This window comes from Ostrea edulis, chromosome 6 (genome assembly GCF_947568905.1).
Source record: "Ostrea edulis chromosome 6, xbOstEdul1.1, whole genome shotgun sequence".
NCBI lineage: Eukaryota > Metazoa > Mollusca > Bivalvia > Ostreida > Ostreidae > Ostrea > Ostrea edulis.
This window is the reverse complement of record NC_079169.1, coordinates 13,267,537-13,282,084: the sequence shown is the minus strand read 5'-3', so window position 1 is coordinate 13,282,084 and position 14,548 is coordinate 13,267,537. Positions and strand designations below refer to the sequence as shown.

At 33.6% G+C, this 14,548-nt stretch overlaps 1 protein-coding gene across 3 annotated transcripts in view; it reads left to right on the top strand.

The window, feature by feature from the left end:
• LOC125683283 (organic solute transporter subunit alpha-like) overlaps nt 1-13,079 on the top strand; it is a 43,191-nt gene extending 30,112 nt beyond the window's left edge. The window contains exons 5-8 of one of the 3 annotated variants that reach the window (XM_048924269.2): nt 6,091-6,205; nt 6,296-6,548; nt 8,456-8,569; nt 10,432-13,079. In XM_048924269.2, the coding sequence (XP_048780226.1) occupies nt 6,091-6,205; nt 6,296-6,548; nt 8,456-8,569; nt 10,432-10,472 (523 nt within the window). In that variant the 3' untranslated portion in view covers nt 10,473-13,079. Of the gene's footprint in view, nt 1-6,090; nt 6,206-6,295; nt 6,549-8,455 lie in introns of all 3 variants that reach the window. The other 2 variants (XM_048924268.2, XM_048924271.2) reach the window with 2 other exon arrangements.
• The last annotated feature ends 1,469 nt before the right edge of the window (nt 13,080-14,548 follow it).

Below are 14,548 nucleotides of genomic sequence, written 5' to 3'. Positions count from 1 at the left end.
GTCACAGTAAAATAATGTTTCGTACCGGAAACGGCTCTGAATTTTTCCGGAAATAAAAAAAAATGTCGCTGAAAAATATGAATAAAAACTTTTGGGTCGGCGGGAATTTCACTGGGTCGGTTGGGCGAGGGGAAACAAACTATCTTTTTTTTTTGGCCTAAATCTGTAAAATAAAAAGCTAAAATATTGTGTTATTTGATTTATCAGTAGTATTTATATGACCTGTCATATACTTGCAATTGTATATAAGTAAGTCGGTAAGTACTATATTTTATCAAACATTTCTCACATTAAACTTTACATATCAAAAATAAAAGTATTGAATAATACACCTCATCAGAACTTTAGGCCAGTGAAAAAAATAATTGTTTCTTGTAACAAAAACAAAGAAAATAAATTATATAAAATTGTATATGTCTGTGCTTATACTCCATATAAATATTTTACTGTCAATTTCATGACTAATTTGGTAGGCAACAAAAGGCTTAATGTATAGATTGACATTTTATAGAAATTACCCATCCTCATTTGTAGTCCTGTGCAAAGCATCTGTGTCAACCTCCATATTGTCCTCATTTTCAACATCATTTGTTAGTTCCCTCCTTGCTCTTTTCTCTGGTAAAGGATGCTTGAATATATCCCGACTTGGAGTTGTTTCATCTGTCCAGTTGAAAATGGATGGAACACTGCCTGGTTTCAATGTTTTTCATAACGGTGTCCATTTAAAATCTGTTTTCTTGAAATGTCGTGAACACACTACTGTATGCTCAGTTATCTGCAATGATAAGTCATGCTGGGTTCCTCATCAGTCATGTCACTTATGCTATTTGACCTAGTACTAAAAAGATTTTTCTTTGATTGCCAAATGCGATTTTTATTAGGCACGTAGCTGCCTATATGAAATGCAAGTACACAACTGTGTACACACCATCTGCTAGAGAGATATACAATTGAAATATCTGTACCTCAAAAATACATCAGTCATTCAGAAGTCCAGTTTGAATTTCAAATCATGTCGAATACCACTTTAATGTACATCATATATGTACATGTCGTAGACATATCTAGGATATTCTTTGTTATCAATAATATTCATAAAAGTAATTAGAAAAATACATAGCTTTGTAAAGTTAATGTTTATATCAAATCACAATTTTTTTTAATTATATGCATTTGCAATTACAAATTTAATGTAAACTAGCTTAATTAAGCTATTTCCATTAAGCTTAATAAAGTTATAGGCCTATAACTAAAACTATTGAGATTGTCCTGGACCTGTAAAACAATTCTGTATGTTTATGATATGTATCAAGTGAAGTATGTGGATTGTCATATAGATCTCCGAGATTTGGAACCTCAACATTTACAGGAGCGACCATGACCATGAATAATCAGTTATTGAGCAAGTTGATCTCAGTGACTGAGTGAAGTGCAAGGTCTCAGGCTTAGGTGTGATTCCCCCCACATCAGATTATCAGCAACATCATGAGATAATATTATGTAATTTCATTGTAAACTGAATTGTAACACTTAATTGACATGGATCTATGTCCTCTATGAAACTTTCGTGCAACTATGGGCACATCCAGGTACAGTGTATTAGGCTATTATAAAAATACCGGTTGAATGCATGGTATGGTATAGATCTACGCCTATATCGTAAACTTGCAAATATTACGCCAAACCTTAAACAATGGGTCCGGGTCCCTTCTTATAGCATATATCCACGCCTTCTTCGTTTTTTCTTGTGAAGGAAATTTGTGAAATGTCAGCTCTGGATGGAGTTTACCGTTGCCGTTACACTGCGCAACACAACAGTGTTTCCCAGTCCATTCAGTCGCCATTGTTTACTGCGTAACCCTATAGCCTCGTTTTCGATTTTCTGGCGCGTCTTATGAATATTCTTTGAGAATTACCATTTACTGTAATAATGACCATAATATATACCATATATTGTAATAGTTACCATAATATATACCGTATTATAGGATTAAACATTCTTTTTGAAGAATTTATCGATGTGTAAACTCCGGACATTTTACTCACAAACTGAATAAAAGTGCGAAGCACTTAAAAATTATGTTAAGTTTGTGAGTAAAGTGTCCGGAGTTTACACATCGATAAATTCTTCGAAAAGAATGTTTGATTCTTATAATTCCAATTCGCTCACTTTATTAACAATTGCAAATATTTGAATAGTTTCCCCGCACTATGTTATTTGTTTTCAGGCGTGTATGAATACATCGCGTTTTCGGATTTATTGATGTATAAACTCTTGTTCAGCTTTATTTTTGTCCAATCAAAACAATTGTAATAAATAACATTGGAATTATATTGTAATAATTACCATAATATATACCTTATATTGTAATACTTACCATAACAGATACCGTATATTGTAATAATTACCATAATATATACCGTATATTGTAATAATTACCATAACAGATACCGTATATTGTAATAATTACCATAATATATACCGTATATTGTAATAATTACAATAATATATCCCGTATATTGTAATAATTACCATAATATATACCGTATATTGTAATAATTACAATAATATATCCCGTATATTGTAATAATTACCATAGCAGATACCGTATATTGTAATAATTACAATAATATATATCGTATATTGTAATAATTACAATAATATATCCCGTATATTGTAATAATTACCATAGCAGATACCGTATATTGTAATAATTACAATAATATATCCCGTATATTGTAATACTAACTTAATTCTAATGATTACCATAATATATACTGTATACTGTAATAATTACAATAATATATCCCGTATATTGTAATACTAACTTAATTCTAATGATTACCATAATATATACTGTATACTGTAATAATTACCATAATATATCCCGTATATTGTAATACTAACTTAATTCTAATGATTACCATAATATATACTGTATACTGTAATAATTACAATAATATATCCCGTATATTGTAATACTAACTTAATTCTAATGATTACCATAATATATACTGTATACTGTAATAATTACAATAATATATCCCGTATATTGTAATAATGACCATAATATATACCGTATATTGTAATAATTACCATAACAGATACCGTATATTGTAATAATTACAATAATATATACCGTATTCTGTAATACTTACCATAATATATACCGTATATTGTAATAATTACCATAATATATACCGTGTATTGTAATAATTACCATAACAGATACCGTATATTGTAATAATTACCATGATATATAGCGTATACCGAATATTGTAATAATTGACATAATGTATACCGTATATTGTAATAGTAACTCTTACTGTAATCATATTTGTTGTCAAAATACACACGTGTAATAGTAGTGGGCGTAATTACAATAACGGGAAAGTTCATTATCAAAAGTCTTTTATTCAAATAAGATTTTTTTAATCTTTAATTTTGAAAATACATGAATAGCTATCTATGTTCTTAGTATATATATACGCAAATACATTAGACCGTGTTATATTATATACTGAAGATAATCACCGTCTATGTTTATGTTTGAGTTGCTGGAGGAGATACAGAGCTCACAAATCTTTGTTATGTAAACAAGGCTTATGTCATGTTTTTGTTTGCATAGGTTAAGTATACTAGTGAAAGTTTAGTTTATAGCAGATTTTTCATTTACAAGTTAATTTTGAGCACAATTGTTTGTCACATCTCATTTTGTTTTAGACATGGTATTTTCTATTAAGCAATTTATATGTAAACAAAAAGCATGGCACGAGTCTTGTTTACATATCAACGAATTGTGAGCTCTGTATCTCACTGGTTAATCAATAACTGACTATTATGTAGCGCCAAATTAACATAAACTCAAATAATACGCAAGATCGTAAATACCGAGTTAGGGGAACTCTCTTGTAAAGAAGTCCGGAAAAGCGTGTCGATCTTGAGCATTTTTTTGTTTATTCAAAACAATGGCTTCGGAAGACGATTTAACCTCCATGTGCTTTCCACAATTAAAAGCATTTTTATATGAAAGGTGTGTAAAAACGTCTGGATACAGGGAAAATGAACTTCTGAATTTAGCTCGCGAAGCTATATATTTTGACGCAAGCTCTTCTCAGCTTTGGGAATTTCCTGGCTGACAGCAGTGGGAAAAAAAATCCACCACATATCCATTAAAATCTATCAGTTGTGGATATTTCTGCGTATTATGTTTCTTTCTTGAATCATTACTACAGTCTACTGCAATGCAATGATAGTACACCATTGTTAAAATCGGGTGAATCGATCACGATAAAAGTTGCAGAACTGGTACTATTTACCAACATGCCCAAATTCTCGCATACTCTGGGTCTCGCGAGACTTTGAAAGGGGAAAGTAAAATTTAAAACCAAGACGGAAAAAGTAGTCGCGATCTTGCGTATTGAAGATATCTTCAATTATTTGAAGATATCATCAATTCATTTGACGCACGCAACAAATTAATTAAAGATCTCTTCAAATAATTAATGATATCTTCAATACGCAAGATCGTAAATACCGAGTTAGTGGAACTCTCTTGTAAAGAAGTCCGGAAAAGCGTGTCGATCTTGGGCATTTTTTGTTTATTCAAAACATGGTATCGGAAGACGATTTAACATCCATGTGCTTTCCGCAATTAAAAGCATTTTTAAATGAAAGGTATGTGAAAACGTCTGGATACAGGAAAAATGAACTCCTGAATTTAGCTCTCGAAGCTATATATTTTGACACAAGCTCTTCTCGGCTTTGGGAATTTCCTGGCTGACAGCAGTGGGGAAAAAATCCACCACATTTCCATTAAAATCTATCATTTCTTGATTATGTTTCTTTCTTGAATCATTACTACAGTCTAATGTAATGCAATGATAGTGCACCATTGTTAAAATCGGGTGAATCGATCACGACAAAAGTTGCAGAACTGGTATTATTTTACGAACATGCCCAAATTCTCGCATACTCTGGGTCTCGGGAGACTTTGAAAGGGGAAAGTAAAAATTAAAACCAAGACGGAAAAAGTAGCCGCGATCTTGCGTATTCTGAATTATTGCGCGCATTAATTGAATTGATGATATCATAAATTCTTCAGCTGAATTGATGCGCGCTTTCATTGAATTAATGATCTCTTCAAATGAATTAATGATATCAACAATTGAATTGATGAGCGCTACAATTCAATTGAAGAGAACAATAATTGATATAATGCGCTCATTAAATCAATTGATGAGAGCAATAATTGAATTGATGCGCGCATTAATTCATTTGATGAGAACAATAATTGATTTAATGCGCGCATTAATTCAATTATTGCTCTCTTCAATTGAATTAATGAAATCTTTAATTCATTTCAAGAGAGCAATAATTCTTTTAGAGAGAGCAACTATATAATTAAAGATATCTTCAATTCAACATACCCACAATTGAATTAATGATCTCTTTAATTGAATTGTTGCCCTCTTTAAAAGAATTGATGCGCGCATTAATTCCTTGTACAAAAGCATTGTAAATAATTAAAGATATCTTCAATTGAATTAAAGAGATCATCAAATTATTTATACCGAGTTCTAAATTAATTATTGCGAGCAATATTTCTACGAAATTGATACTCTCATCAATTGAAGAGAGTAATAATTGAATTAATGCGCGCATCAAATCTATTATTGCTCTCATTAATTCAATTGATGCTCTCATCAATTCAATTGAAGAGAGCAATAATTGAATCAAATGAATTAATGCGCGCATCAATTCAATTATTGCTCTCATCAATTGATTTAATGCGCGCATTAATTCATTTGATGAGAGCAAAAATTTATTTAATGCGCGCATTAATTCAGTTAAAGAGAGCAATAATTGAATTGATGATATCTTCAAGTAATTGAAGATATCTTCAATTATTTGAGTTTATGTTAATTTGGCGCTCCATAGACTTTCAAATTGTTGTTGACAGAATTATCTTAGTGAAGCATTGTAGAAATTTGAAATATGGAAAATAAAATTTGAAAATTTTCAGTTCGAATCGTGTCCATGCCCTTTTAACGTTGTGTCCTATATCACGGACCTTTGTTAATTTGCAGGAAAACCTTAAGGATAATAAAAGTACTTTGTATACAACTGGCGGCTATACGGCCCTTCACAATGTTGATTCTTGTTCTCCTGTGGGTTGACAACAAATACGAACTGACAGACACGGTAAGACTCTCTCTCTCTCTCTCTCTCTCTCTCTCTCTCTCTCTCTCTCTCTCTCTCTACCGAGGAATGATTTTTATTTTTACTTCGTAGATGAGCACCTCCAACCCTGGAACCTTCTTTCAGTTTATCAACATTGCTAGTTTACTATTAGCAATGTGGGGGGCGATTGCCATGACAACAGCAACGGAAAAGAGGCTACCGGAAAGCCGGATAAGAGCCAAATTTCTCTCCGTCCAGCTCACCATGGTGTTCTCCGATGCCCAAAAGGCATTACTTACTCTCCTAGCTTCTCGTGACGTCATTGCCTGTGTGGACACACGTGGTCCATTGGTTCAAGCTTATCGTACGTATCGCCTACTTATTGGTCAAATAGCTGTAAAACTTTCAAGTACCCCGATGTCAGTCTCAATTTTCACTGCATATATTTCTTGATTAAGATAAAAATTATGAAAGTAATTTTCATTTTACAGATAATAATAAGCAACTAGTAATTATATAACAGTTAACATGTGTTTTTCTAGGGTAACTAACAATAGTCATTATATCATAGATGACGATCAATGTTATCACAAGCTAACAAGCAACAGGCAGTGTATCACAAATGAAGCGAGTGTTTGTTTCAGGCTTTCTAACAATAGTTTTTATTTAACAGATGACACTTGTTATTTTGGCTCATTATTTGATAGAGACACGTGTTGTTTAGGCTCATTATATGACAGACACGTGTTGTTTTAGGCTCATTATATGACAGAGACACGTGTTGTTTTAGGCTCATTATATGACAGAGACACGTGTTGTCTTAATTTCGTTATATGACAGAGACACGTGTTGTTTTAGGCTCATTATATGACAGACACGTGTTGTTTGAGGCTCATTATATGACAGATGACACGTGTTGTTTCAGGCTCATTATATGACAGACACGTGTTGTTTAGGCTCATTATATGACAGAGACACGTGTTGTTTTAGGCTCATTATATGACAGATGACACGTGTTGTTTTAGGCTCATTATATGACAGAGACACGTGTTGTTTTAGGCTCATTATATGACAGAGACACGTGTTGTCTTAATTTCGTTATTTGACAGATGACACGTGTTGTTTTAGTTTCATTATTTCACAGATGACTCGTGTTGTTTCAGGCTCATTATATGACAGAGACACGTGTTGTTTCAGGCTATCATTATATGACAGAGACACGTGCTGTTTTAGACTCATTATATGACAGATGACACGTGTTGTCTTAGTTTCGTTATTTGACAGAGACACGTGTTGTTTTAGTTTCATTATTTCACAGATGGCACGTGTTGTTTTAGGCTCATTATATGACAGAGACACGTCTTTCAGGCTCATTATTTGCCAGAGACACGTGTTGTTTCAGGCTATCATTATATGACAGATAACACGTGTTGCTTTAGTTTCATTATTTGACAGATGATACGTATTGTTTTTGGCTCATTATATGACAGATGACTGGTGTTATTTTAGGCTCATTATATGACAGATGACTGGTGTTATTTTAGGCTCATTATATGACAGAGACACGTGTTGTTTTAGGCTCATTATATGACAGATGACGTACGTGTTGTTTTAGACTCATTATATGACAGAGACACGTGTTGTTTAAGGCTCATTATATAACAGATGACGTGTTGTTTTAGACTCATTATATGAAAGATGACACGTGTTGTTTGAGGCTCATTATGACAGATGACGTGTTGTTTTAGACTCATTATATGACAGATGACACGTGTTGTTTAGGCTTATTATATGACAGATGACACGTGTTGTTTTAGGCTCATTATATGAAAGATGACACATGTTGTTTTAGGCTCATTATATGAAAGATGACACGTGTTGTTTTAGGCTCATTATATGACAGATGACACGTGTTGTTTTAGGCTCATTATATGACAGAGACACGTGTTGTTTTAGGCTCATTATATGACAGATGACACGTGTTGTTTTAGGCTCATTATATGACAGAGACACGTGTTGTTTAGGCTCATTATGTGACAGATGACTCGTGTTGTTTCAGTTTCATTATTTGACAGATGACTCGTGTTGTTTCAGAATCATTGTTTGACAGATGACACGTGTTGTTTTAGTTTCATTATTTGACAGATGACACGTGTTGTTTCAAGCTCATTATTTGACAGATAACACGTGTTGTTTCAGGCTTATTATTTTACAGATACATGTGTTGTTATTTTAGACTCATTGTATGACAAATGACACATGTTGTTTCAGGCTATCATTACGCCCTGCTAGTGCTGGAAACGTTCCTGTTGTCGCTGTTGGCAAGATACGCCTACAGATTTCAGGATCCACCCTACCAGTATGATGAGTTGGGGAAAGAAAAAAGTGAGATGGGCTCCATCAAAACTTCTGAAACAGACTTAAGGAATTATAATACTAATGCCTGAAACATGTAAAGTAACCACATTGAAATCAGAATTAAGTCTAGACACAGCTGATGCTACTTCTCATATTTTGATCTTATCTGATCTGAGCTGCATGGAGCGCCAAATAAACATAAACTCCAATAATTAAAGATATCTTTAATTATTTTGAAGATATCAATTCATTTTATGTGCGCAACAATTCAATTAAAGATCTCTTCAAATAATTAATTATATATTCAATTCTGAATTATTGTGCGCATTCATTATATTGTTGATATAGTATTAATTTGCTGAATTGATGAGCGCTATAACTGAATTACTCGCATCAATTCAATTAACGTGCGCAGTATTTGAGTTATTGCTCTCTTCAATTGAATTGTAGCACGCATCAATTCAAATAATGTGTGTAATAATGTAAGTATTGCTCTCTTCAACTGAATTAATGGTATCATCGATTTCATTGATACAGCATTAATTCTTAGAGAGAGAGAGAGAGAGAGAGAGAGAGAGAGAGAGAGAGAGCAAGCAACTATCTCATTAGAGATATCTTCAATACAGCATTACCACGGTTGAATTAATGGTCTTTTTAATTAAATTGTTGCTTTAAAAGAATTGGCGCACACATGAATATCCCTTATACAAAATCGTCGAAAATGATTAAAGATATCTTCATTTGAATTAAAGAGATCATGGAATCGTTTATAACGAGCTCGAAATTGAAATTTGCTAGTAATAATTCCACCACATTGATGTGCTCATCAAATGAATTAATGAGAGCAATAATTAAATTGATTCGTGTATCAAGTCATTTACTGCTTTCATTATTGAATCAATGAGTGCATCAAGTCAATTATAGTTCACATCAATTCAATTGATCTATAGGGCTCACGGCGGGTGTGACCGGTCGACAGGGGATGATTACTCCTCCTAGGCACCTGATCCCACCTCTGGTGTGTCCAGGGGTCCGTGTTTGCCCAACTATTTATTTTGTATTGCTTATAGGAGTTATGAGATTGATCACTGTTCGTTATCTTCACCTTTCATGAGATTAATAATTGATTTGATGCGCGTATCAATTCAATTATTGCGCGCATATCTTTCAATGATTGAAGATATCTTAAGTGATTCGAGTTGATGTTAATTTAGCGCGCCATAGAGCTGAAAGATGAATGAGCTATTCTGATCACCTGTCATCTGTCTGTCTATCCATAAACTATTCACATTTTTATCTTCCTCACCAGAACCACTCGGCCAGTGTAATCCAAACTGGGCAAAACGCATCCTTTGGGGAAAAAGCTTTCAAGTTTTGCATTTCAGGATGTATACCCTCTTGCAAGGGGGAGATAATTCACAATTTGTTTTACATATGGATTACTTTATACAAAAATCTTATTCTAAAGAGTACCAGTACCAGGATCAGTAATATCAATGTACAAGTATCCCTGTGTAGTGCAGATTCAAGTTTCTTCAAATCGATGCCCTGGGACCATAGTACGGATTCAAAGTTTATATATGGGAAATTTTAATTTGAAGAACGGACCATGGGGTTAAGGTGGGGCTAAAATTGGGGGAAATATTTATATGATACATGGATATAGGGCATTCCTATACTGTGTGAATTCAAGTTGAGTTGAGTCATAACCACGCATAATATGGATTCATTTCTTTCTCTTAAGAAAAAAGAGGGTAAGCAATCTTTCTTCTTAACAAAAAATCTGAAAAACAGCAGAATTATAGTTAACTCAGGTGAGTGTTGTGGCCTATGAGTCTCTAAATTTACCTTTTTTTCCCCTCTTCTTTCAATTTTACGTTTTTATTCAGATTGCTCAAGGGATGGCAGTGTAAATGCTGAGTACCGCTGACAATTCTGATTGTTATTGGATCTTTTTTAAACTTTCTGTTGTCACATTCTCATGCTGAACTTGCCGTCAAGCGAAACATGGACAACCAACTTTATTTACAGGAATTATGACATTGCACTGATTTACAAATAAAATTGTGGCCAACGTTGATTTAAGGTGATACGTGACGTTTCTGACATTTTCTCTAGAATATTTTTTAATCCCCTTGGTATGAAGAGTTGTTGGACGATTTTCGTAATATCTTACTTTTTTTATCGGCCTGGGTACTCAGTGGTTAAATCACCTAACTAGTTACGCAGGGGTCCCGGGTTAGATCCCCAATTGTTCCAAAGATTTCTCTCCCTTCTGTGCTACTATGACTTTTGTGTATATACATAATGTATATAATTAATCTTCTGTAATGCATAAGAGCTGATGCTAATTCTAAAACAGACATGGTAATATACTCCCACTCTTTTTTTTTTTTTTTTTTTTTTTTTGTTGTTGTATGAACTAGATAGAATGCAAGTGAATTGTCCATAAGATATCGTGAAAAAGTAGTATTATTGAAAAACGTCACATATGTCCTAACGATTAGAATATAATTTAGATTCACTTTAAGCATAATGGCTGTAATTTTCTTCTCTTTGCATACACTGTACACTGATGCCCCCTGCTTATATTGGACTACATTTACATTAGCGTCATTGGTGTTGTGCTATATCGATATATTTGACTTGGCGCTCACCACCCGACAGGCGACAAACCTAAGAAATTTGAACTTCATATAGTATTTGCATCTGTTACCGCATTTTAAGTAAGGATTTTCTTTTGAGGGTGGAAATACTTCTAGTCATGCATAGTGTATCTCATACATCTGTGGCCCTATTCACAAAATATCTTACGACCAAGATCAAAATTTACAAGCACTATAATTTTCTTATTTTTCATTCTTGTCGACAATCTTTTTTAATATGTAAAGTGCATCCATGGTTTATAAAACTTTGATGCATACTGTAATACCTTTTGGGTATTCTCAAACCCCAGGTATATAGAATTAACTTTCTCTAGAATCAGTTCGAAATAAATTAGCCAGTAAATACAAAGCAATGATTAACAATGATTCCGAAAAATAAATGGGTTCTAAGATTCTGCTTCTGTGCTCTGATTATCTATTAGGTCTCAAACTATGTTTCTGAGCCTCTAATGCTCCCAGGCCTCTTACTTGTGTTTCAAACACTTTATTCTTTGTCTCTGAATTATGTTAGGTTCGGAACACAATGTACCCCAAATGGTAATATCTGCAGTATATTGAGAGCTGCAAATGGAGCACACTAAATTCCTTACCTTTTGGCCTTCCTTCTTCTTTGGCTTCCGACAGACAACTATGAGCAGCCGCCGCAATCGCTCTTTATAGCAAATGTCAGCATCTATCTGGATCACATAAACGTTTAACGTTAGCACAAAAGCGGCTAATGGTGATATTGAAGTTGCATACCATCTCAATACTACAATACTAACTTACCTTGTGATCATTATTTCCTTATCTGACAGACTTGTTGTTGTTGTTTTTTTTTTGTTTTTTTTTTTTAGCTTAGTCGTAAGATATTTTGTGAATATAGGCCATGGGACGGACCCAGAAAACTTTCAAAGGGGAGATTTGCAATCGCCAAAAGGAGGGGGGTGGGATGGATGGAAAAACCCAAATGGGACAGAAAATGGCTATTGTTTTTTGTTTAAAACGTTCAACATAAGATGGGTTGAAATCCCCGTACCCCCTCCCCCTTAGATCCACCACTTTACATCTACATGTTAACATACTGCAATGCATTTGAATTTGTGGTAGACATTCAAGTTTTATTTAATGCAGGTTTTAGAACTTTACAAACCGTTAGTTTAACACGTAGAGTAAAGATTTCTAGTCATTTAGAATATCTGTATATATATATATATATATATATATATATATATATATATATATATTCTTTATGTAGCACAATAATCCAATCCATGCAATCTGCATTCTATGGGGTTTGGTTGTATATTATACTATAGTCATGTTACAAAGATTGAGAATATCTGTAAGTATACTATAGTCATGTTACAAAGATTGAGAATATCTGTAAATATACTATAGTCATGTTACAAAGATTGAGAATATCTGTAAATATACTATAGTCATGTTACAAAGATTGAGAATACCTGTAAATATACTATAGTCATGTTACAAAGATTGAGAATACCTGTAAATATACTATAGTCATGTTACAAAGATTGAGAATATCTGTAAATATACTATAGTCATGTTACAAAGATTGAGAATATCTGTAAATATACTATAGTCATGTTACAAAGATTGAGAATATCTGTAAATATACTATAGTCATGTTACAAAGATTGAGAATACCTGTAAATATACTATAGTCATGTTACAAAGATTGAGAATATCTGTAAATATACTATAGTCATGTTACAAAGATTGAGAATATCTGTAAATATACTATAGTCATGTTACAAAGATTGAGAATATCTGTAAATATGCTATAGTCATGTTACAAAGATTGAGAATATCTGTAAATATACTGAGTCATGTTACAAATTTTAAGAATAAAAGGGGTTTTGCTGAAACTATTTTTGGTTTTCTTTATGTAGCACAATAATCCAATCCATGCAATCTGCATTCTATGGGGTTTGGTTGTATATTGTTTAACGTCTCGCTCGAGAATTTTTCACTAATATAGAGACGTCACCATTTGCCGGTGAAGGGCTGCAAAATTTAAGCCTATGCTCGTCGCTTATGGTCTTTGAGCAGGGAGGGATCTTTATCGTTCCACACCTGCTGTGACACGGGACCTCGTCCGCCCATTTAATCGCCTCTTACGACAAGCAAGGGGTAATGAGGACCTATTCTAACCCCCATGGGAAATATGGAGGAGAGCAGTAAGCTAATAAAAGGAAGGTTAAGGTAAATTATTTCATTGTACATATGTTTCATTTTTGGCATGGTCGTACTTTATTCGTGTGAACACAGAGACATAACATGTGTTATCATTGCTATGCGGACGACATTCAGGTAAACTTGATAATAAATCCGAACGACAGCTAGCTGGAACAGCATTACAGAGCGACTTCAACGATGTCTTTCTGATATTGAGAACTGGATGCAAAACAACATCTGATCCCACCTCTGGTGTGTCCAGGGGTCCGTGTTTGCCCAACTATCTATTTTGTATTGCTTGTAGGAGTTATGAGATTGATCACTGTTCGTTATCTTCACCTTGCACTCAAGCTAAATCGGGGAAAGACAGAAATTATTATCTTTCCATCAAAACGTAAAGCTACATGTAGTGAATTCTCAGGATATCAACTGGCTTTCGGTGGATCTGTCCTCACTAGTGCTTCATGTGTTAAATAACTTGGGATGTTTTTCGACAGCACACTTAGCCTGGAGTGTCAATTAAGTGCATTGACTAAATCATGTTATTTTCAACTTCGTAACATCGGTAAAATTAGATATCTTCAACAAAAATGGAAAACGGAAATATTCATATCTAGTGAGTCATCCAAAAACTTACTTTGTTAAACACCACTCTGATTCCACCCACAAGTACTCTGAAGTTGAAATAAAAAATATGCTAGAGTTCCTCATTGACAATATCTTCGTGGTCTTTGGTGATCAGGTCTTTCAATAGTCTGTTGGAACTCCCATGGGCACGAATTGTGCTCCTGTGTTAGCTGACCTGTTTTTTTTTATATTCCTATGAATCAGAATTTATTCAAAAACTTTTAATACTTCGACATTTGGATATATCGGCGACGTGTTGTCTATTAACAATAATAACTTTCATTCATATGTCGATTTGATATATCCCTGTGAGCTCGAAATAAAGGACATCACAGAGTCGTCCACTTCTGCTTCATACGTAAATATTTTATTGAAAGTAGACATTAACGGTAAACTGACAACTCAACTGTATGACAAACGGGATGATTTCAGCTTCTCCATCGATCGTCAACTTCCCATATTTATGTAGCAATATTCCATATCACCTGCATATGGTGTTTATACATATCAACTTATTCAATATGCAAGAGCT